The 24,749-nt window shown below is 39.1% G+C and overlaps 1 protein-coding gene across 5 annotated transcripts in view; it reads left to right on the forward strand.

Annotated features, from left to right (window-relative positions):
* The window catches only part of LOC129721104 (axotactin), a 154,003-nt gene that overhangs the window by 77,747 nt on the left and 51,507 nt on the right, over positions 1–24,749 (forward strand). For 4 of the 5 annotated variants that reach the window (XM_055673252.1, XM_055673251.1, XM_055673250.1 and 1 more), the window contains 3 exons: positions 19,337–19,507; positions 19,672–19,845; positions 20,103–20,349. In XM_055673252.1, the coding sequence (XP_055529227.1) occupies positions 19,354–19,507; positions 19,672–19,845; positions 20,103–20,349 (575 nt within the window). In that variant the 5' untranslated portion in view covers positions 19,337–19,353. Of the gene's footprint in view, positions 1–19,336; positions 19,508–19,671; positions 19,846–20,102; positions 20,350–24,749 lie in introns of those variants that run through there. The other variant, XM_055673254.1, reaches the window with a different exon arrangement.

Genomic DNA, 24,749 nt, shown 5'->3' on the forward strand with positions numbered 1-24,749 from the left:
CAGGAGTTATTGCACTTTTTAATATTTGGACTATTTTGGACATAACATCTCTAGGAACCGTTTTACCCCACTTAAGCTCTATGAAAAAAATGATATTTGCAAAACTTTTTACCTTGAAGAGACAAACAAACGTTGAAAATTCCAGCTCAATCGGAGAACATCAAAACAATGTCCCTCAGAAAGGTAATTGCGTCTCTCGCGAACTGAGTCTTAGAAGCAATGACGAAACATTCTCCTTCTTGTAACAAATTTGTTACTTAAAAAGCAACAACATTTATCCTCAGCCAAGAAGCAAAATACACTGTCAAATGTTTTGCATATGTCACTAGTTACTTCCATCTTTAGTTCATCCGGTGTATGTGTATTAGTTTGTTCGTCGCAGAAAAACGGAGTAGCAAAAAGTATGACATGTGCTGCCAGGTATATCTTTTCCGTCAGTTATGTGATTTATATGCATTTTAAAATCACATCATGTCCTGCAAACTGCGTTAAAGAAAAATACACATTTGCTTTCTTGCAAGCGGTTGCAAACCATGTTGAAAACACAAACTCATTTAAACCTGTTTTATAGTACGAAACTCGTGCCAATCTCCAAACTCCGTACTCGCTTTTTTAATACTTTTGCAATCATTTTTTTTTCTCATTTCAAACAATAATCAGTAGGATATGGCGAGATGAGACGTGAGCGTTTCCAGCCTATAAGTAAGTAAAGAGGACTGAAACGAACCTGAGCGTTAGCTCAATATAAATGCAACGGGTGAAGTTTCACTAACACACGTATTGCAGCTTTATGTTTCCCTGCAGAAACACATACACATAGTGCGTAGCCTTTTTTATTTTAAGTTCATTACTTTTTGTGTCTAATGCGCGGTCATGAAATACAAAAATTTATGAAATCTTGCTGGTTGTATGTAGCAACCGACATACATATCTGTGGACGGTATTAGTGGGTATTCGATCTTTTAGACTCTTCCTTTAGGTTGAATTCTACAGTACACCTGTCGACTCTCCTCCTAACAAACAAGTCCCTATTGTAATAACACTGGTCTGAAAAACGTATGAAAGTTTTCTCCAGGAAATTGTAATCAGGCGACATTGTTAGGATGAACAGAAGCTCAAGATAGTAGAGCAGTAAACTTGAAATGGATAGGTAAATATTGACGTTGGACTAACGTCCATCTCGAAGTTAAGCACCTTAATTTGAAAATCTAGTAATTCAACCAGGGAAAACCAGGGAAAAGTGGTCAGGTTTTGAGCGCTTATATATCAGTCATTTTTTTTTTCAGAATATCGAGGTTTTGGCATCAACCGATCAGAATTTTTTTACGGTTAACTTTATGTAACATAAACAACCTATTGTTTGAGATACACTATTGGAAAATTGGTAAATAACATCGATTGTTTAAAGCATATCGAGCACCCAATTACTATCTCTCTTCCCAAGCACAGCCGATACTAATGGATACAACCGAACTGATTTTGCAAACGATTTGTTGTTGTTGTTGTTGTTGTTTTACTTTCCTTGCCATCCCCTATTCTTCTAAACTCTGCCGTCTTTCCAAATAACTGACGAAACCTGAATATAAAAGGTATCATTCGAACATTTATTCCCCATCATTTTTATTCTAAAATTGTACCGGTATCATACACACGCCATCGAGTTAAATTTCCCATTCGTGCGATGGCCGGCAGAGCGGACGGTTCTTTCTGGAGCAGCAGAAAGCGGTTGGTGGCAAATATTAGTCGCTTATAACAGCGCACGCCATCGAATTGAATCTCTTTTACGTTCGTATGTGTAGCATGCACGTCTGTGGGTAGCTATAGTGGATGTTTATCGAAGATTTAGTATTTTCTCGTTCATTCATTAACACTTCGTTAAATGTTTTAGGACGCCTACCTGAACGAACACGGTTGAATAATTCGACTTTACTGCAGCGGTTCAAACTTCTTCAGCAAGTCTTTATTTACTAGAAACTTCATTTAGATCAAACCGGTTCTTTTGAGAACCGTAAATTATCGATAAAGTTTCTCGGTGCGCAGTTTTATATCAGTATCAAACTTGTCTCTATCGTGAAAACTAACAAAACATTTAGAAATGCAACTATCGAAAAAAAAGCTAAAATATACTATAGTTTTGTAAGGAAAAGTCATAGCGATGTGTGGTCTTCAACAAAAACGTGTTTTTTGTGTGCCTAAATGCTTCTTTAGAACAACATTTTCTTGTAAAATATAACTAACAAAAGTTAAGTACAAAAAACTAACTTTTAAGTAACTTTTACATAAAATACTCTGTAACTCTGTTCCCAATGAAGATAGAAATTTTGTTTGTTCAGTGAAGTTTCATATTTTTGCACGTTCTAAAACATTTCCAAATAAAGTATGCCTATATCTCTTAACACAAAAAATTAGTATTTTTTTAATATATGAAAACTTACTGTAACATATGCTCGCCGTACTCTAATATGGGTGAATTGGGACAAATGGAACCTACAAGAGCTTATAGTACTTGAGCTTAACTTCAAGAAAAAATTTTGCCATCATGATTCCACTTGCCCCTTTTGAACTTATACGTACTTGAAGTTATCGAAAAAATAAGCTAAAATATGTATGATATAACTTTCTAAGGAAAAGTCCTATAGATGTATGGTCTTTACCAAAAATGTGTGTTTTGTGTGCCCTAACAATTCCTCCGAACAACAATTTCGTGTAAAATGCAACTAACAAAAGTTAAGCACAAAAAATTAAATGTTAAGTAAGTTCCATATAACATACTTTATAACTTTGTACCTAATAAAGATAAGATTTTTATTTGTTCAACAAAGTTTCGTATTTTTGAATCTTCTATAACTTTCCTGAATAAACCATTCCTCTTTCTCTTAACACAAAAAAGTTAGTTTTATTTTATTTTTAGTATGGTAAGCTTTTCATATTTTTTGACAATTTGCAATTATGCGGGTCATTTATACTTACTTTACTTTTTTGGCTAACGGACCGTTCACCGGTCTAGGGCCGAACGAATTAAAGATGTCCAGCTTCTTTTGTCTTGGGCAGCCGTTCTCTAGTCTCCCCGTACACCAGCAGATCGTGCATCTTCTTCCACCGCACACATCCACCGCGTGCGAGGCCTACCACGGAGTCAACGGCCTCTTCCTGGTTCTCTACTGAAGATAGTTTTGGCGGCTCTCTCGTCAGGCATCCTAGCTACGTGTCCAGCCCACTGAAACCTGCCCCGCTGTATTACCTTCACTATATCAGCATCTTTGTATACCTGGTACAACTCGTGATCCATGCGTCTGCGCCACACTCCACCTTCCAATTTACCGCCAAGTATCGATCGCAGAACTTTACGCTAAAAAACTCCGAGCACTCGTCGATCAGCTTCCTTCAGCGTCCATGCTTCATGTCCGTAAAGGGCCACCGGGAGTATCAGCGTCCTATACAGCGCTAGTTTTGTGCGAGTTTGCAAACTACGGAACCTTAGCTGGTTACGCAGTCCGTAGAAAGCCCTGTTGCAGCTGCAACTCGTCGTTTCACTTCACGGCTCATATCGTTGTCACATGTCACAAGCGTACCAAGTTAAACGAATTCGTCAACCACTTCAAATCGTTCCCCATCTATCTCCACCTCAGCACCAACACCACGGGGACTCCCACGCTCTCTGCCAGCTACCATGTACTTCGTTTTGACAGAGTTAATGACAAGTCCCAATCTCGCTGCTTCTCTCTTAAAAGGTACGAAAGCCTCCTCCACGGCCTTACGGTTGATACCGATGATATCGACGTCGTCCGCAAAACCAAGAAGCATGTGAGATTTCGTGATGATCGTACCGTTTCTTTCGACGTTTGCTCTTCGTACTGCACCCTCAAGAGCGATGTTAAACAGTAGGTTGGAGAGCGCATCCCCCTGCTTCAGTCCATCCAACGTTACGAACGCGGCTGATGTCTCGCCAGCTATCCACACGCACGATTTGGATCCCTCCAGTGTCATACGACTCAGCTTTATTAGTTTCGTAGGGAAACCGTGTTCCAGCATGATCTGCCACAGCTCATTCCTTTTCACTGAGTCGTATGACGCCCTGAAGTCCACAAACAGATGGTGAGTCGATAAGTTGTACTCCCGGAACTTATCGAGGATCTGTCGCAGGGTGAAAATTTGATCCGTCGTGGAACGCCCTTGTCGAAAACCAGCCTGGTATTCGCTAACAAAGGATTCCGTTAGCGGTCTCAATCTGAAGAACAAGATACGGGAGAGCACTTTATATGCGGAGTTGATCAACGTTATCCCTCGATAGTTGCCACAATCCAATCGATGGCCCTTCTTATAGATAGGGCATATGAGGCCTTCCAACCAGTCTTCCGGCATTTGTTCGTCCGCCCAGATTTTTAGTATTATCTGGTGGATCGCATAGTACAGCCGCTCGCTTCCCGCTTTTAGAAGTTCGGCCGGGATACCGTCCTTCCCAGTGGCCTTGCCGTTTTTCAGCTCACTAATCGCTTTTTTCACCTCCTCCTGTGTCGGTGGCTCAACAGCTTGTTCGTCACTCATAATCGTCATCCTGTTCCTGCTCTGCTCATCCGGCTCCTCACCGTTCAATAGCGCCTGAAAATGCTCCTTCCACCTGGCTGCAACCGTCGCTTTATCAGTAAGCAGGTTGCCGTCCTTGTCATTACACATGACCGGCACAGGGTAATTCCTGCTTCTGACTCTGTTGACAGTTCTATAGAATCTCCGCACGTCGTTTTCAGCATAGCTGTCCTCTGCGCTGGCGAGCACCTGCTCCTCGTACTCGCGCTTCTTCCGACGGTGAGTTCTATTTTCGGCAGCTCTTGCCACCCTGTACCTCTCTCTGTTCTGACGCGTAGCCGCAGTGAGCATGCGGCTCCTGGCACGGTTCTTCTCATCTGTCGCTCTCTGGCACTCAGCATCGAACCAGCCGTTAGGCTGTCTTCCACGCGTCGTACCTACCACCTCTCTCGCAGACGTTTCGATGGCGCCGTGAATACTGCTCCACAGCCCATTTATGTCTTCTACTCCTTCCTCCTACTGTTCTGGGATCCGTTGATCCAGCTCTCTGGCGTATTATGCTGCCACGCCATCAGCTTTCAACCACTGAATGTTGAAACGCGTCGTCCTCTCTGTGCGAGATTTCAGCACGTTCGACAACCGTGCGCGGATCTTACAAACGACGAGATAATGGTCAGAGTCAATGTTTGGTCCCCGAGTAACATCAGTATCAGTAACATCCGAAAAATGCCGACCGTCAATCAGTACGTGATCGATCTGGGAGCAGGCTTCTCCATTTGGATGCTTCCAGGTGTGTTTCCGAATATTCAAACGTGGAAAATAGGAGCTACATATGGCCATTCCTCTGGCCGCGGCAAAGTTTATCAGCCTCAGGCCGTTTTCATTGGTTGACGAGTGGAGGCTATGCCTTCCAATGACCGGACGGAAGAATACCTCCCTCCCAACCTGTGCGTTTGCGTCTCCGATGACGACTTTTACGTCGTGTTTTGGGCACTCGTCATAGATTCGCTCAAGCTTGTCATAGAACTCATCTTTGACTTCATCGGATTTGTCGTTTGTCGGTGCGTAGGTAGTTGAAGAATTTGCCCTCAATCCTCAACACGCATATACGGTCATCTACGGGCCTCCACCGGATGACTCTTGTTTTCTGATTTCCCAGCACTACGAAACCGACGCCCCGTTCCGCTGCTTTGCCGCCACTGTAGTAGATGTGGTACTTGAAAGAAGTGCGTGCAATAGGGTCTACTGCACGGAATTCCCTTTCTCCGGAATTTGGCCACCGAACCTCCTGAATCGCTGCGATTTCGACTCCCTGCCGCTGTAGTTCTCGAGCAAGCAAGCCAGCCCGCGCCGGATCATTGAGAGATCGGACGTTCCAAGTACCCAATTTCCAATCGTTTACCTTAATCTTTTTCCGTGTTCGTAGCCTAGGTCTTTGCCGATTGATCCGTTCCGTATTTCTAAATTCGTTGTTCGTGGTTGATGAAAGGTTTCGGTATGCTACCTTACCAGGGTCGCGATACCTACATCCTGCTGTTGAGGCTGCCATCTTAGGTGTAGCTGGCTGGATACAGCATTCCATAATTCAGCCGCCCGCTCCGGGTCAGACGCTGTTGTACGCCGCCCCTATGGGGATACAGCCGCGTGCGACCCCCTTCCCAGTCAGTATATGACCATAGCTTCCACCGGGGTTGGTTACCCGATCTCCGCTAAGGTTACTCGTATTCCAGTCGGCACCACGTGGAGGTTGGGATAGGAGTTGCTGGACAGAGGTGAATGGCCACATTAGGGTCTCAAGTTACACATGTCCAGCCATTTGCCAACCAGGGTCATTTATACAAACAATTATTTCAAGACACTATTAAGCTAGGATGAATGTGAAAGGCGCTATGGAATCAAGTTCCACTTTTTGCCTTATTGGACCACTGTGCGCTGTATTATACATTTGTCCTGCTAGATTTCATTCCTCCAAAATATATTTTGAAACCTCGTGTGATAAAGCTCGTGTTTTCATACCTAGTTGTGCTTGACGTCATTAAGATAAAAACTTTGCCACCAATGGTTCATAAGAATATTCTATCCGAGTTGGCAAATCGTTAGGAGAACACTGCAACCACGGTATTTTATGCACTGAGTCACTGCGTTTTCAGACGGGGTGAACTTTTGAAGTAAGGCACATTATTTGTTGATTTTATCCACAGCGATGCACACAAAGTTACGATTGAAACTATAAAATGGACAATTTTCTAATTGTCTTATGCATTACAGTGGTGCAGTCAATTTTGTGAATAATTTTAAGTAACACAATCAACATTTAATACATTTAGCTTAAAATTACTCGTAAAAAAAATTAACTTCAATTATCAGGTTCCAATAGCATAAGATTAATAACTGACTGCCCTTATGAGCTCAAGAATGATCCGGCGCAAAAATTGCCGAAGACCGTTTCCACTTCATCAGGTAATGTACAAACAACCGGAACAAGCTAGAGGAAACCACTCCACCGGCCAATGGATGCCAATTATTGCCAATCATGCGATTCCCCAGGGCACCGAGAATCTCCGGAACCCATTTCAACCAAATGGGCAACTAATTAAAGTGAAGCAGATTCACTATACGTTTTTTTCCTCCTACCTCCCCAAGAGTCACGTCAACCGAAATGCCACCGAGAGTAGATTGAAATCGGTTTAACTACACATTCTTCCTCGATAAACTTTTCCCAGCACGTGACCCGTGCTCCCTACGGACGGGGCCAGGCAGCGATAAAAGTTGTTTAACCTTAAGGGTCCAACCGTCCGGGGCAGAACCGTTCTTCGGTTGGCCTGTGTTCGATTGTAATAAATCTTCAACACAAGTGGTTCGTCTGGACAGCGGCCAGTAGCCGGCAACTGGTAACATTGTTCAGCGTTTACTGCTATCGCCGTTAAGAGGGCGGGGAAAGTAGAAACAACAACGTTTTGAACTGTCTCCTAGATTAGTGGCATAAAAGGTGGAAATCCTTGCGTTAAACAGCACCGTCTTTGGTCCCGGGAGAATCGCCAACAGCGGACGGACAGAACACAGCGCACACCGATAGAAGAGCTAGAAGCAATAAATCTGTTTCGGATTTCGGCTCGATTTTCTCGCCGAGCAGACAGTCAACGTTTCGGAACAAAAACGGCGTGGCTGGCGAGTCGAGAAAAAAAAACATATAATTGATTTATTTGTATTTTATTGCGCCCGAAGAATTTTCTCTTTGCGGACCTTTTCACCGAAAATGTCATGATCGCCGGTTCGTGGAAGGAGTCGACGCTTAGTTTACGATAAAGTTAATCCAAAAACATTAGACGTGACCGATCTGAAAAGCCAATGTTGCACTGCAACCGTTCTGTGTGTCACACTGAAGGAAAATGGTTTGGGGAAAGCGGATTTTCTCGGACCTATCCAAGACAGGCACGTTTCACGAGTTCGTGTCGAGTGTAATTGAGTTCGATCCAATGGTTTAAAGATTGCAAGCCGTACTTCCGAAACGCTTGTTATTACATAATGATAAAAGTAAACTCGCTACGTAGAGGTTCAGTATATTTGAGGAAGCCTAGAAGTAGCACCGCGGGTAATACATATTCGCGTGTGTACGCAAACACTTCACCGTCTCAGTTTGCGCGAAATGCGACTTCGGTTCCATGTTTCCGGACAAAGGGAGTATCTGCTTCCAGTAGCGCGACACAAAGGGGGAATGTGTTAATTTATTTGAACATTTAATTATTAATGATACAGCAAGTGTGTGGGTAAATATTGGATAAGAGCTGGGATTACGCGCTGCAAGGCTTGTTTCGCCCTGCATCACCGAGGACTTTTTGTTGCTGCCATTCCGTGGCGGCCTAGAAACTGCGGTCCCGGCTGTTCATTAATGTTGAGAATTTATCAAACGCATGAAGTTCGGGGTGGCTGGACATGTGCCACGGGAGCGGGAGATTAATTAGGCTTAATTAGAGCTTCTGTGCTTGACAGGAAAGGAGCGAGTTTAAGTGCCTATATTTAACACCTTGTTAAAATGGCAACCGGAAAATATTTTTTTTATGGCGAGTTCAGTTTAGCACAAGCCGTTGTTTGACTTTGAACTTTTAGGCTTTTAAGTCTTTTTGTGAGACAATAAAAAATTCGTTTACGAATGAATTTGGAGTACAATTTTTAATTGCAATGCAATTAAGAGTAAACAAAAAATATGATTCTTAATTAAATTACACCCATTAAATCTCCTCCTCTCGCTGAATACTGCAGATCAACTGTCCGACGGTTCATACCATCTGAAACTGACCTCGTTTAATAGGATGAAACACAAAACGTTTTGTCCGGCCGTAATGCCCATTTAACGAACAAACACATGATATACTCGTTTTTGACCCACATTTGCGCGTTCTCAGTCAATCAGTCCCCACTACTTTGGTAATTTCCATGAACATGTTCGGGTGACAACGGAGAGGTCGGACTCTGTTGTCTCACGATCATCAACTTGACAGTCGCGTCGACGGTGACAACCAGCCAAACAGTCGATTAAGTTAGAATGCAGTGTCAACAGCATTGCTTTCGCATTCCTCCGCACGCTTTTCTCCCTATTTTGCTTGCTCTGTGACAAGCTCCACCCGCGCGTTACATTGCGACCGAGTGGAGGGGTACTTCGCGCATTTACCCGGTTACGACTATATTTTGTTTTTATTTTTAACTGCAGGAATATTTAAAAATACTACTTGCTCGAAACCAGCGACGCAGCTTCAAGAATAACACAATTAGTCATCTTTCACTATTTGACTAGGTGAAAAATAAAATAGGGTTTTGATGAGAAAATTCGTAAAAACGAATGAAATGTTTCTAAAGTTTTGAATATCCAAATTAAATAATAGTGCTTACAGGTGAAAATTAACACAGTGTTTATTTTGTTAGACAAAAAAAAAACTGATAATCTACATAGGACTCCTAACCTAAATTTCAAGTTCACAGAAGCGGACAGTAAAATACAATTCAGGTTTACACTTCGTTAACAATCTGGAATTTTCAACAGGTATCAGAGTCGTATAAAAAAGAAAACAAATAGTTTGGACCTCGTGTCTGAGGTGCGACTATGTTTTTGCAATAAAACCGTATTGTTAGAGTAAATAATAATTCAATCTTGTTGAGCAAGGCCACTTACAGAGACCGTTTGATTTAACTGTTATTAAATAATACTGTAAATCTGAATTTGGATGTTTGGTTTAGATAATGGCCCTAACTGAACAGCAAGTCTGTAAAATATGAATGTTAAAACTTACTCATTTACCTTCGAAGCTAGTCTGAAGTTTACTGCAATTGTACTATCGTCATACTAATCATCTGATTCTTCCAATGTTAGTTTGCTCATCGTACGCTTAAGCAGTAGAGAAAAATGTGACTAGAACTGAAACGTATGTTTTTTCTTCTTCATACTGTTTATAATTAATACAGTATGCAAATATTGATGATTTCAAAACCTTAACATGCTTTTTAAAATCTATTTATTTATTTACTTATTTATTTATTTATTTATTTATTTATTTATTTATTTATTTATTTATTTATTTATTTATTTATCTATTTATTTATTTATTTATTTATTTATTTATTTATTTATTTATTTATTCATTTATTTATTTATTTATTTATTTATTTATTTATTTATTTATTTATTTAATCATTTATTTATTTATTTATTTATTTATTTATTTATTTATTTATTTATTTATTTATTTATTTATTTATTTATTTATTTCGTCAAACAAAATTAGACTGCATAGATTAATAACTAACTAACATGAGCTTCTTTTTGTACATTTAGCTGGCTATTGGTGTACCGAGTATTAAAAGGTTTCATCTCGTTACGGAAAATGTTCACATAATTATTTTTTAATTTCAATGAAAAGTTTAATATCGTCGGCATAAATAAGGGTTTTTACATGTTTTAGAATAGAAGAAATGTCATTTACAAATAATATAAATAGTAGAAGGCCCAAGTGAGAGCCTTAAGGGGTTATATACCTTTTTAGTTTTCAAAAAACCGAAAAAAAATTTATTGTATTATCTATAAATATTACATCTTGAGAACATTTTCACGAATTTTCATAAAGATCTGAGCAATAGGAAGAAAGTTAGAGCGATTTGCAGCGCGCCTCGCCACGGCCGCATAAGCTAAACTTGAAACTTTACACGCGATTATCTCGGAATAGTGATTTCCGAAAAATGACTTTGCCGTGATCCTGATTGCGGGAAAACTACTGAACCGATTTCCTTCATCTTTTTTTTTTAAATTTTCGTTATTAAATTCGCCGGTCCTCGAACGATCGCTTTTCGAAACATACGATTACATTTTGCCGCAAAAAAAGTTTTAATTCAATTTTTAGCGCTCAAAACGTGCATTTTTTTAGGAAAAATGTTCCCATTTGCACTGAAAACAAAACACTCATAAAAGCGATCGTTCAAGGACCCGGCACACTTCTAAACTAATGAAATAATTTGAGTTTTTTGATTTCTGTTGACCCGCTGAGTCTCTATCAGGATCACCGCAAGCCTCTGCAAAAAAATAGCGTTTCAGGGAAATGGTCATTACTCCAGTAATAATTAGTATATCTCAAAATCAAACGTATTTTTTTGTTGTTGATAAACTGTACTTTCAGAAGAAAACCCCTCTGATGCAATGAAAATGGTGATATGCACTTAAAAATAGATTCAAACTTCCCTCATTTTTCTCGACCAAAAAGGTATATAACCCCCTAAGGAACTTCTGAGGTTTCCTTAATAGTAGGGGGTCCCAACATAACGTTTTGTCAGATAGTCTGGGGGCTCAACCAGAAAATGATTGGTGATGGTGTAACAAAAATAATTTTGTATGGCGACAACTCTGGAAAATGTTTAGTCGGCGTGCTAATTTAAGTTTTATGAAAAAATCAATTTTTCACGTTTTTTAATTTCAAATATTTTTATCACATGAAAATTCTTTGAATTTGAACCCAAATATATTTTTGCGCATCCTTCGGAGTCCAAACTAAGAGAAAAAAATGTAACGGCTTGTTGTGTCTCAAATTTCATTGTTACAAATTTTTTGGCTCTTCTAAAAATTTTAAATTTTGATATTTTCTGAAATTAAACCTTCAAAAAGCGTATCAAACTTTACGCTACCAACCATCCCATAAAACAGAAAGATGGGAAATTTTATGAGGAAAAGCTTCCTTGAAGACACAAAAATCCTATCTTGAATCGTTGTTGACCTATTCGTGTTTTATTTTGGAAAGAATATTGTAAAATGTGATAATCATCAGTGTGTGCAACACCGAGTCAACCATTCTTGACTATGGTTGCTTAGCAACATTAGTTTGTTTGAATCTGTATCAATATACATAGTAGGCACTGTGGTTGCCCCATAGGTCATAAAGCCAAAAATCGAACTCCATTATTTTTGTATTTCTTCACCTCTCAGCATCGTTCGTAGTCTGAAGCTAACAATGGCATCAATTGTTCTATTGTTTTACGAAAGGATTGTCAACTGTGAGGCTTGGAAGTGAGCGTAGTTTGCACTTTCAACAGTTGTTCTAACACGTTATTTGCGAATTATATTGTTTTGCTTATTTATTCTGTTATTTTCTTACTTTTCAAATACACTGAACTTAAAATCGAAAAATGCATTTCTTTTGTATGTATGCTCTCATGAAATTCCTCGCAATGAACAATAAAAGTCTGAGCAAAATGCGTTTTAAAACAGCGTTGAAATTGACAAAGTTGGTAAAATATACCGGTACTTTCAGATGACTCTTGGCCACGAATTTATAGAAAATTCATCAAAATGGATGTGATTTTTGGATTCAGCATCCGAAAATTTATTTAGATTGACGTTTTGAAGTCAAAACATTGGAAAACAATATTTATGACCGTCCTCCTTCGAAAACGGAAGCACTGTGCGCTGCAGAGTATTTGTCGATGTTGAATGTGTGGTCTCTGTGACTCTGTGTGATCTGTCAAATACGTTTCTATCCATTCAAGTAATTGTGGATGAATTCCTATTTTTCATAACGTGAAGAGAAGCAACATAATTTCCTTTATCCATTGCATTCAAAGAGAAGTTAATAAACTCGAGTAAGTTACTTATTGTTGAGCTTTCATTGAAAAAACCGTGTTGCGGAAGAGTAATTCTATTTTATACCTGCTGGAATAACTTTTTGTTAATTATGGCTTCAAAAAGCTTAGGTATACAAGAAAGAATGGCTATGCTACGATAGTTACTAATGTCGGTTTTTTACCAGATTTGAACACAAGAACAAGATATGAGTTTTTCCATAATTTCAGGAGCAACCGGACTCCAGTGATGCGATCAAGAAAGAGGGAAAGGCTGCTCTTTGGCTAAATGTTTCATGAATGCTGGCGAAATGCCGTCTGGTCCCAGACCCTTAAACGCATCTAAAGCTTCCAGAGTATCGTCAGTTTGAAGGGCGCTGACATATTCAATGTTGAAATAGTTGGAAAACTCAGGAAAGTTGGCGAAAAATGTATAGTCACGATCTGATTCAAAGAAAGTTGTAAAAGTTTCAAGAATCTGCAAATAGATCGGAGATGTCTGTCGGGTTCTCTTCTAACGGATGACAACTGAAAATTTGGAATTTTTTTAAGGCTTTCTCACTCTACAACAAACACGCTCAGAGAGAAATGAGAGTATGTATATGAAAGCTCTCTTCCTTTTTTTACGCTGTTTGTTTCGTTTATGCATGCCCAGTTTTCTTCAAAATGGCGGCCAAACAAGGAGCGTTCCGAAAGCGCTTTGTACAGTTCGCTATTAACTGAACAACAATTTCGGCAAAAAGTTCACGGAAAACCATTTTGGAAGCGAAAATCTTCCGGTTTCTATTGTGAATGTTTTCCTGCAAACCTCAACTATAATGCGTCAGGAAGGTAACGGTAGACCGGCCAGATTAGTGGACAGGAAAGGACATTTTCAAGCCTAGTGGTTTGGCTATCAAGCAAAATATATACAAAAACAAATGTTTGAACAAAACAATGATTCTATTTCTTCCAAAACACTATACCGATGAGAATAATGTATTTTGGCCAGGTAAAATATCATCACACTATGCCAAAAAAACACAATCATTTTTGAACAACCACGCGACTCCATTTGTACCCCAAATACGCAACCCAATGAATCTACCTCAGTGTCATCCAATCGAATAGGGTAACCGCTCCTATATTCATCTCATCACGCCTTTTTGATCAATTTATCGTCAAATTTTACCATATCTTCAACGTAAAACGTTCAACCACTTGATAAAATCGAGAAGCAAATAAATTTACTTTCAAAAATTTGTAAAAATTTGACGGTAAATTGGAGAAATGAGAAAAATAAGATGAATCTAGGTGCACCAAGCACCAACCCTATTTCTTCGGAATTTTGAGCTCCTTCGGTGCAAAAACAACTGGCGATCAACGAATTGCGAACGAAAGTTACAAATGCCATACTCATGAACATGAGTTCGAGTCTTGGTAGAAACAAACCGTTCGGGACTTTTGACTCTTCCCTTGAGCTGAACGAAAATTGCCAGGAGTAAAGATTCAAAGCAAACGTAAACTCGGTTTCTAGCTACAGCGATTATGACACTTCCTACCTTCTTTCTCTAACCGACCGTAAGAACGTAGCCGGCGCCGTTATCGATCTTTACAAAAAAGCAGAAGCTACTGAATTGTTGTATATTAAAGATGGAAAAACAATTCAAAATAGCCTTCTATATTAAAGTGCCAATTAAAATCGATTTTTCCAATATCGTTTAGCGGTAGGGCTCAAAAGTTTCGTCTTCTAGAAAAAAGGTCCCACGCAACATTTCAGCTCGATCGAACATCGGGAACACATGCCTCAAAGCGGTCAAAGTTTCAACTTTTTGACCGATGAAAATAATAAACAGGTAGTAGTTCATGAAATTGTAGATATTAAAAATTATTTTGATGCCAAATGTCTTATGAATGTATAAAACGTCGAGATCTGATGTTAACTCGAAAAAAAATTACAAAAAAATCGAGTTTTTAGGCTAAGAGAGTGAATTGAATATCAAAATGAGGATTGTAATGCAATCGATGAAATATCCATTGTAAAATATCCTATATTATGATACGACACTGCTAGTATATTATATTATGTATTATTATATGGATATTTCATTAGGGTGGCTCAATCATTTTCCATTGGGGTGGTCTTTTTTGTCTAAATATTGAGAAATATACGGAAAAACCGGGGGAGCGCAATTCCGTCTTGTATTTATGTTCTCCCATTAAACTTAAATTTCTTAAATTTCCAGCATTTGATCCTCCATGGAATAATTGGTACATCTGAGTTTTTGGGAACGGAGTTAGTGGGGTAAAAAGGTACTCAGTTTAGTGTTCAGAAACCAGCGATGGAAAATGAATTTCCTCTAGTGGTTTTAAATACATTAAGGTCTATCTTAAGCGATTTTTTACACGGATTTCGGAATTTATGCAGATTTTTCAGAAAAGACGTTTTTTACGTGTTCAAATCGCCTAATTTGAGTGTCCGATGAAGTTACTAAATCCAAATCATAAATATTCACTGATTTGGCCTTATCTTTTTAGATTTTGCCTTGATATTCAGCACGATTCGCAGGTGGAAATAAACCAGCTATTAATTCTTTTTCGTAGGCATTCAGCAGAAATGATACAGAACCTATAGCAAATAAAGCTTTTTCACGCGGATTTCTGAATTTACGCGGTTTTTTACCTGTCACGTACCTCTCGCGTAAAAAAGACTTTAGTGTACATATGAACCAGGCCGAAGATGCGATGACATCGTCGTCAGTATGCAAGTGAATAAGTATTGGTGTTGGTGCACTCTCTTTGCCCTACTTCTTACGATATATTTCTTGTTATTAGTGTGCACCATAACACGTGGTTCTCAATCTGCACAACTCGGTACCTACATGAAGTTTTTTTTGCCAAAAAGTTTGTAAATAACAGTGTAGGTATACTCTCCTACTCTTGCTCAACTCAACCTCAGCCGAAGTAGTCCCTTTCATCACACTTTCCCTCTCACCACACAACACCTCTGCTGCTACTCAGTCAGCATTATATTCTCCTGTTGCTACACTTTCTCTCCCTAACAACGAACCACAACGAGTGACTTGCATCGGTTCGACTTCAACTTCGCTAGCTGATATAGGCGGCCCCTATTACATAAGACGAGGCGAGTAACGCGTGAAACTTGGCAGGTGACAGCTAAGTGAGAGACGAGCTACTCGTCTTCAGTAATACGGACCATAGTCTAATATTGTATCTGTCGAGAAACCAATGCACCAAACAAGCATTTCGTTACGGATTGAGAGAAATCAAGTTTAGTCGTTACGTTATGTGTTAAGATCATAACTTGTGCAGCTGGAGATAAAGCGACGATTGAGACATATTCGTCTCATTTCCATCACTGCCAGGGCCTGCCAAAATCATAATATTGCTGTAGCTTTCAGTAGAGTGCATGGATTTTTCTGCAATTCGGTATTAAAGGGCTGACTACACAAATCTGTGTGACCTATGCGAAGCCACTTTTTTAACTTGTGAAAGTAATGCAAAGCATGTATAAATAACGAAAGTGTGAGATGTAATTAATTCTACCGATCTCTACCAGCCGAAATTCTAACAAATGACAACTGGATTGTTAGGCCAGTTTTGTACCTAGCTGGAGGTTGAACACCTTGAAAAAAACGGGTCTCAAACTCCTGAATTTTGTTTAATAATAATATGTTCAGTAACGAAAACTCTGATCAACTAACTGTCTTATAACTATATAAAATACCGTTTATGACGGATAAATCTTTAAATAAACTAATAATAAAATATATCTTTATATAGAACTTTTAATAAATATTTTTTCAAGCCTGTATCATATTTTCAATTTGCTTATTTTTCGCTTCCCCAGCTGCACTGAAACGTTTAATACAGTAGGGGTCTTCACATCGAGCTCGTATACGAATACCCAGCCGTAAACTGTGTATCTTCCATTACTCGTCAATGGAGGTGAGTATTTTTACGGCTGGGTATTTGTATACGAGCTCGACATGAATACCCATAGTTTATTTTGCACAATACACCTTTTGCGTATAATACGTTTGTATTACGAAATATGATATATTTCCAATTACACATTTAAAACAGCACTAAAATTTCACAACATAGATTTAGCATTATAATACAAAACAATTTTGAACTATTTCTTGAAGTTGTCTATTAATTACATCCATCCGGACAATGACCGCCTGCCAGCGCGAAGCGCTTCGGATCTTCCCCATTTAGAATTATGTCTTGCACTCGACCATCCTTCCACATTTGCCACAGATTGGCCTCACGAACCCGTTGCTCCGCAGCTGCCAAGCATACCGCGGTGGAGTGAAATAACTTCTTTGGGTTATTTTCCACTTCCTCTGGAATGTACTCTGTGCCCTCAAAAATCGGAGTAACTTTTCCGAATGTTACTTTCGGCTTTCGAAAATCCACCGGTGTAACATTCTCCCGGAACTGTTTCGTTAATTGCTTTAACTGTTGCTCCAATTGTCGAACACGCCGCTCTAGCAATGCTGTGTGTGGTGGTTCCTCCGGTGTCCAGTTGGCCCGTAGACGTTCCTCTTCGCCTGAGTCATCCTGCCGGTTGATATAGCGAAGGATCAGCTGCTCGGAATCTTCCTTGTGCTCTAGCAGATGTTCTAAGTTACTTTCCAGTTGCTGAATCCGTTGTTCAAGAACTTGCCACTGCTGTTGCCAGTCCGGAAGCGACGCATACGATTCGTCATTAATGAGGGCTTCCGTCAGAGGGACTGTCCTCCTCGAAGAAGTCAACTGTCCGAGCTCATCGGAGGCCATTTTCGCTGTTTTGAAAATTTCGGTCGAGGCCTACTTTCTGTTTGTTCAACGTTAACAGAAAACAACAATATCACACGCTAGCCTGGGGTTTTGATCGATTAAATTAGTTGAGAGAATTCGTTATCGATATTTTTTTTATTTTTTGTTCAACGTTTCTACTTCGATAAAGCAGTGCGCAAACTGTTCACAACTGAAAAAATAATTCGACCTATTTTCAATAAAGATATTTTCGTACAAGCTATTAAAACAAACTTGCTGTAAGCAATACACACCAGAGATACCGTGATTTTTAAAAATCTGAACCCCGATATTTGTAAGGGGCCATCCACATACCACGTGGACAGCTTTGGGGGGGGGGGGGTTGGCTAATGTCCACGGTCCATACAATTTTTTTAGAATTTATATGGGCAGTTGTCCACGGAGGGGAGGGGGGGGTCAAAATCGTTAAAAATCTGTCCACGTGGTATGTGGATGGCCCCTAAGCTATGTAACAATCATCTCCATTCAGGGTTGTGGTAGAAACTATGAAAACCACCTCACCCGTATTTGGGACAGTATACTTTCCTTATTCCATCCACTGAAAAGTACATCGATCCCCTATCAACAAAATGTTCGTATTCATGTTTGTAACGCAAACTCCTAGTCGGATGCGGTTTACTTGTACGCACCCTGTCCATTTTCGATCTGCCATCCGATAGCGATGCTCTCGTTATAATCGTCCATCATGTCACTAAATAATGGTCGGACAACACTTCAAAGCGCAGTCATTGCTTCAGGCCAGCGCACACTGACACGTTCATATTTGTTAAGCAACCGCTCAATCACCGTTTCCTGACCTCAGCAGTGCATTATCAACTCACAGTGGCAAAGACACGGACCATCGATCAAAATCGAAAATTGGACGAGTATCAATGAAATTTTAATAACTCGAGGCGCTTAACTGAATCGTACTTCACATCGAAATCTATAGGCAGATACATTTTATATCTGAAAACTTCGAAACAAAACATGTATTTCCTCAATTTAATGCTTGGCCAACATTTCTATGGCGTCACCCCACTGTGCAACGCAATCACCAGGAACAATCGTGCTGCAATTTAGATTCGCTTTGGTTGTCGTGCAAACCTGAAATGATAGCCTCCAACCAATTCCACCAATGCGGCCACCACCTCTACCCTAATGGCACAATAATGCCATCCATTTAGATTTGTTTGTCATGGTGCAAGCATGTGTGCGTGGGTGTATGTGTGTTCCTGTGCGTGACAGTGACATGTGGGTGGAAACAAAACACATGTTTGGAGGTTTGCAAAATTGATCACCAAATTCGTTCGGTAGCTCTACCCGGATCACCAACGCACCGTGTATTATACATGGAATGGACAGCATCACCAGCGAGTTTTCCGTTAATCTAACGGAGCGTAGTATTAATTTGCAGCGTGCAGATGGCCGAGACGAAATATGTTTTCCCATTATATAGCCAGCGGTGCGCGTAGCTCGATGATAGGGGTGGAACAGCAAAGTCTAATGGCTACATTCCGCTTCTGAAAACTTGGCCTTCAAGTTATACGACACATATTTCGCAGCCATGCGTTAGTATATATATAACATTTTGTGTTGCGAATGGGCTAGGATACTGATGACTTTAACCATCTCGTCCAGATATAACACAAGACAACACGAATGTCTCAGACAAATTTATATATCTATAACTATCAATTGATTTTATTTTTTTGAATAATTTTACCAATTTTTCTATCAACACCTTGTTAAACAAAGCAATATAGTTAAGAGCCTATAGCATTTCAATTTAACTTTTGAATAGCTCTCGCTTGTAAATCTATAACAGCACTTATGATATGTTATTCACAATCAATCAATGGGAAGAGCACAAAAAATGCATTTGACACTCCTTTTCTCTTCTTTGTTACAGAAATCCTTGCTCAAATAATGCCCTGCAAGCATGTCGCAGCTAAACACAGTAGAAACCTCGTCTCGCTCGCAATCGTCGTTGCCGCCAGTATCATCACAGCAGCCATCGGGGCCCAGGTGGCATCGGCACTTCCCACCAACTCGGAACCGGCCAAGGAAGGAATAGTGTACCGTATGAAGTTTTAATTCCCGATGTTCTCTTGCTCACCCCTCGAGTCGCGGGTGTGTGACATAATCACGCAGATTTTCATTTTTTTTTTCTCTGTATCTTTATTCTCTTGCATCCTGGTTGCTGCTGCTGCTGCTTACTTCCAACGGCTGGGTGACTTCTAACAGAGAAATGCACCGGACCTGGGGAGCCTGGACCTTGTCAGGGTTTTGGGTATCGGTACCGTTTCGAGAAAACCACCAATAATTGCACCCAATTTATCTGGGGCGGCTGCGGAGGTAATCTGCAGAACAATTTCGAAACGTACGAACAATGTATGCAGCAATGCGCGAATGAAACACGTAAGTACGACTGAGGAACTAACTTCATTAGTGCATCTGTTGACAAATTAGCTTCTCGGTTGGTTAATCAGAACCTACCTTTGGGACAATTTCTACCTGTACTTTAACATAATCAGCACACAATACAAGAAACAATTATTAGCTCAGACTGCTACTGCGTTCAGTTCATAAACTTCCCTTCCGACTGTGACGGCAATAGCATCGCTTTCAATACCTCCTACCTACTTGTACCCTTCTTTATCACCTCTCTGATGCAGAAACGCAGCCACCGGTGCAACCACTAACAACAACCAGCAGCAGCTCGACGACGTCCGTTCGTACGCAAACACAGGAAACCGCCCTGCCGCAGTACTCCTCCAGCAGCACGGTGGCCCCGGTTCCGGATGAACTCCGAGGATCGGAGCTTACGTTCAAGGAGACTGGCCACGAGAAAACGTTCATGTTTGCCAAGAACAACACGTTCATCCAGATGGATGGGGAAACAATACAAACATTCCAATTGAGGTAAATATTGCGATGGCCAGCGTTTGGAAAATTGAGTGGCTTCTAGTTATTAGCATGTGCTTTCTTCTCCCGCGCCAGAGGCGAAAAACACTTTGATGAGCAAATCGGCGTTAAATAAAAAAAAGAAATTAAAGGATAAATAAAAACAGATCATCATGGCACAAAAAATATACTTGGGCGCTCTATTCAAACGACCGGCAGCTTTCTGAAAATATTTTAAAGTTTCAGTGGGTCAATAGTCAATCCTATCTAAAACCTAAATTAATCCACCTAGCGGTCAGACTCAGCCTTTTCTCATTCAAACTTATTATTTGTAAACATAGATTTACATGAATGCTTAAATCCATAAAGGTATATTCACTCTTTTGGTTCTGAAATATTGATGTTGTAATTAAAGTATAAAATATGAAATTTGACGTAATGTCAGTGCTTCAGAAATAGCGAAACATAAGAAATGACTCTTAAATTCGAACAATTTAATCACGAGCGATACCGGGAACGTTCAAATAGTACGATACCACATTTAAATCATGTTGAGGCGATATTTATTGATCAAAGCAGCTATAGTGTTGAATAGTCTTTGAAACGTATGGGGGAGCCAAACTTTGAAACCACGTGTTCAATGATAATTCATCAGTTAATCCTTAACTATCCCGTTCATTCGATATCAATATTGTTCAAATCTGTTGTGTAGTTTCTAAGATAATGAAGTTTAGTGATTTTCACATTTCGATACATTACAGACGAAGTTACAGTCCGATTACAGCAAAACTCAATAGGGTATTATGAGGCAGCTAGACCTTTCATTTGATACTAATTCTGTGGAAATCGGGTCAATCATCTCTGAGAAAAGTGAGTGAGCCCAAGTACTCATCAGAATATGTTTCTTTTCATAGCTGGATTTCACATTTTTAAACATAACAGGAAAAGTAATAGTTCGATTGCAATTGCCATCTCTGAGAAAATCGAGTGAGATTGGGAGAGCGTTACACACACACATGCAGAAAATGCTCAGCTCGTCGAACTGAGTCGAGTGGTATACGACATTCGGCCCTTTTGAGCACTTTTATACCTTTTATACCTTTTATACCTTTTTTTTGCAGTGATTGCTATACCTTTCTAGGAGAAAGGCAAAAAGTGAAATGATAGAAATGACTTTTAATTTCAACTTCATTCCCGAGCAAGGCCGCAAACATTGAAATAGTACAATATTGAATTTGAATGATGTTGAGGCCACATATTTTGATCGTAGCTATAGTTTTAAACAGTCTGCGTGTTTCGTTTCTTTCTATAACTTTCAAACCACATGTTTAAACATTATGAAATTCATTGTTTAAGGGTTTGAAAGCCCATTTATTTGAATTCAATTTCGTTCATAGCTTCTGAGATATAAGAGCGTTTTTCACATTCTGACGCAGCGCCAAAACTAAAAGTTTGATTACAATGAAATTCAATAGCAACCTAAGCGGCAAATAGACCCCTCATTTGACACCAAGATAAAAAGAATCGGTCAGACCATCTCTGAGAAAAGTGAGTGCGAAAGAAAGGTGCACATACACACGTACACACCCACACACAAACATATACACCTATACATGCATATATGCAGAAAATGCTCGATTCGTCTAACTGAGTTGAGTAGTATATGACATTCGGTCATTTCAATCATTTTTCTACCTTTTAATTAGCCAGTGATCGTTAGGAGAAAGTCAATATGTTTACTTTCATTATGTGATTTCACATTTTTATGAACAACGGACAAAGTTACAATCCGATTGCAATGAAATTCAATAGCAACCTATGGCGCAACTAGACCTTTCATTTGACACTAATTTTGTGAAAATCGGTTCAGCCATCACTGAGAAAAATGAGTGAGTTTAAACAACCTCAGGATAACTTTTCTTTACATAACTTTTGAACCATATGTTCAATCATAACGAAATTCAAAAGTTAAGGGTTCTGGGGACAGCACAATCATTTGTAACCAGTTTTATTGAAATCGGTTGTGTGGTTTCTGAGATATTGATGATTCGTGATTTTCACATTTTGATACATAACCTCTAAACTAAAAATCCGATTACAATGAAATTCAATAGCAACCTATGGCGCAACTAGACCTTTCATTTGCAATTAATTTTATGAAAATCGGTCCAGCCATCTCTGAGAAAAGTGAGTGAGAAAAATAAGTTGCACACACACACACACACACACACACACACACACACACACACATACACACATACATACATACATACAGAAAATGCTCAGTTCGTCGAAATAAGTCGAGTGGTATATGACATTCGGCCATTGGGACCACTTTTATACCTTCGGTTTTTCCAGTGATTGCTATACCTTTCTAAGAGAAAGGCAAAAACCTGAGCAAAAATTTTCTAGCAAACCTAGTCAGAGCGTTTCCAGACCGAATGACGAAAAAATTCACTAAAATTTAATAAAACATTTTTGATTTGTATAAAACACCAGCTTCATATTCAGTTTAATAATTTGGAATTGTTTTTTGCGACTGGACTGGAATTTATAATGTTTACTTTTATACTTTCGAAAAATGTGGAGCCTAATGTAGATTTTTAACTCATATTTCGATCCAATATGTAAATGGTGACTGCCGGTTTTTGGAAAACAGCCCAGACCAAATACCATCCAAGCTGAGTACTTCCGTAATCTAGATGATGTCCAGAGACTTGAAATCGACTTCTTTCGGATGATGGTAAAAAAAACTAAGACAGATAATTGAATTTGATAAATTTCCCATTGAAAATGTCAGCTTATTTGCAAAAATAATCTTCACGCTTGCGAGCAGCCTTCCGGAAAATTCGCCATGGCGGATGAAAATATGCGTGTGGGCATGTTTTGCCTTTCTCCTAGAAAGGTATAGCAATCACTGGAAAGACCAAAGGTATAAAAGTGGTCCCAATGGCCGAATGTCATATACCACTCGACCCCTTTCGACGAACTGAGCATTTTCTGTATGTATGTATGTATGTGTGTATGTGTGTATGTGTGTGTGTATGTGCAACTTTTTTCCCCCTCACTTTTCTCAGAGATGACTGGACCAATTTTCATAAAATTATTTGCAAATGAAAGGTCTAGTTGCGCCATAGGTTGCTATTGAATTTCATTGTAATCGGATTTTTAATTTAAAGGTTATGTATCGAAATGTAAAAATAACGAAACACCAATATCTCAGAAACGACACAACCGAATTCAATAAAACTGGTTTCAAATGATCGTGCTGTCTCCAGAACCCTTAACTATCAAATTTCGTTATGATTGAACATATGGTTCAAAAGTTATGTAAAAAAAAATTATCCTGAGTTTGTTTAAACTCACTCATTTTTCTCAGATATGGATGAGCCGATTTTCACAAAATTGGTGTCAAATGAAAGGTCTAGTTGCCCCATAGGTTGCTATTGGATTTCATTGCAATCGGATTATAACTTTGTCCGTTGATCATAAAAATGGGAAATCATATAATGATAATAAACATATTGGCTTTCTCCTAACGATCACTGGCTAATTAAAAGGTAGAAAAGTGATCCAAATGGCTGAATGTCATATACTACTCGACTCAGTTCGGCGAATCGAGTATTTTCTGCATGTATGCATGTATAGGTGTATATGTTTGTGTGCGGGTGTGTACGTGTGTATGTGCACCTTTCTTTCGCACTCACTTTTCTCAGAGATGGTCTGACCGATTCTTTCTATCTTGGTGTCAAATGAAGGGTCTATTTGCCGCTTACGTTGCTATTGAATTTGATTTTGATCGAACTTTTAGTTTTGACGCTGCGTCAGAATGTGAAAATCGCTATTATATCTCAGAAGCTATGAACATAGTTGAATTCAAATTAATGGGCTTTTAAACCCTTAAACAATGAATTTCATAATGTTTAAACATGTGGTTTGAAAGTTATAGAAAGTAATGTAACTCGCAGACTGTTTAAAACTATAGCTACGATCAAAATATGTGGCCTCAACATCATTTAAATTTGATATTGTACTATTTTAATGTTTGCGGCCTTGCTCAGGATTGAAGTTAAAATAAAAAGTCATTTCTATCATTTCACTTTTTGCCTTTCTCCTATTGCCTTTCTCCTAGAAAGGTATAGCAATTACTGCTGCAAAAACTAAAGGTATAAAAGTGCTCAAAAGGGCCGAATGTCGTATATCACTCGACTCAGTTCGACGAGCTGAGCACTTTCTGTATATATATATATATATATATATATATATATATATATATATATATATATATATATATATATATATATATATATATATATATATATATATATATATATATATATATCATGAAAAATCTTTCGAAGGAACTTACAGCTCCTTTGTTCTGGCTGTTCAATATGTCGTTGGAAACTGGAGTCTTC

Source organism: Wyeomyia smithii, chromosome 2, assembly GCF_029784165.1.
Source record: "Wyeomyia smithii strain HCP4-BCI-WySm-NY-G18 chromosome 2, ASM2978416v1, whole genome shotgun sequence".
In the NCBI taxonomy this organism is placed as follows: domain Eukaryota; kingdom Metazoa; phylum Arthropoda; class Insecta; order Diptera; family Culicidae; genus Wyeomyia; species Wyeomyia smithii.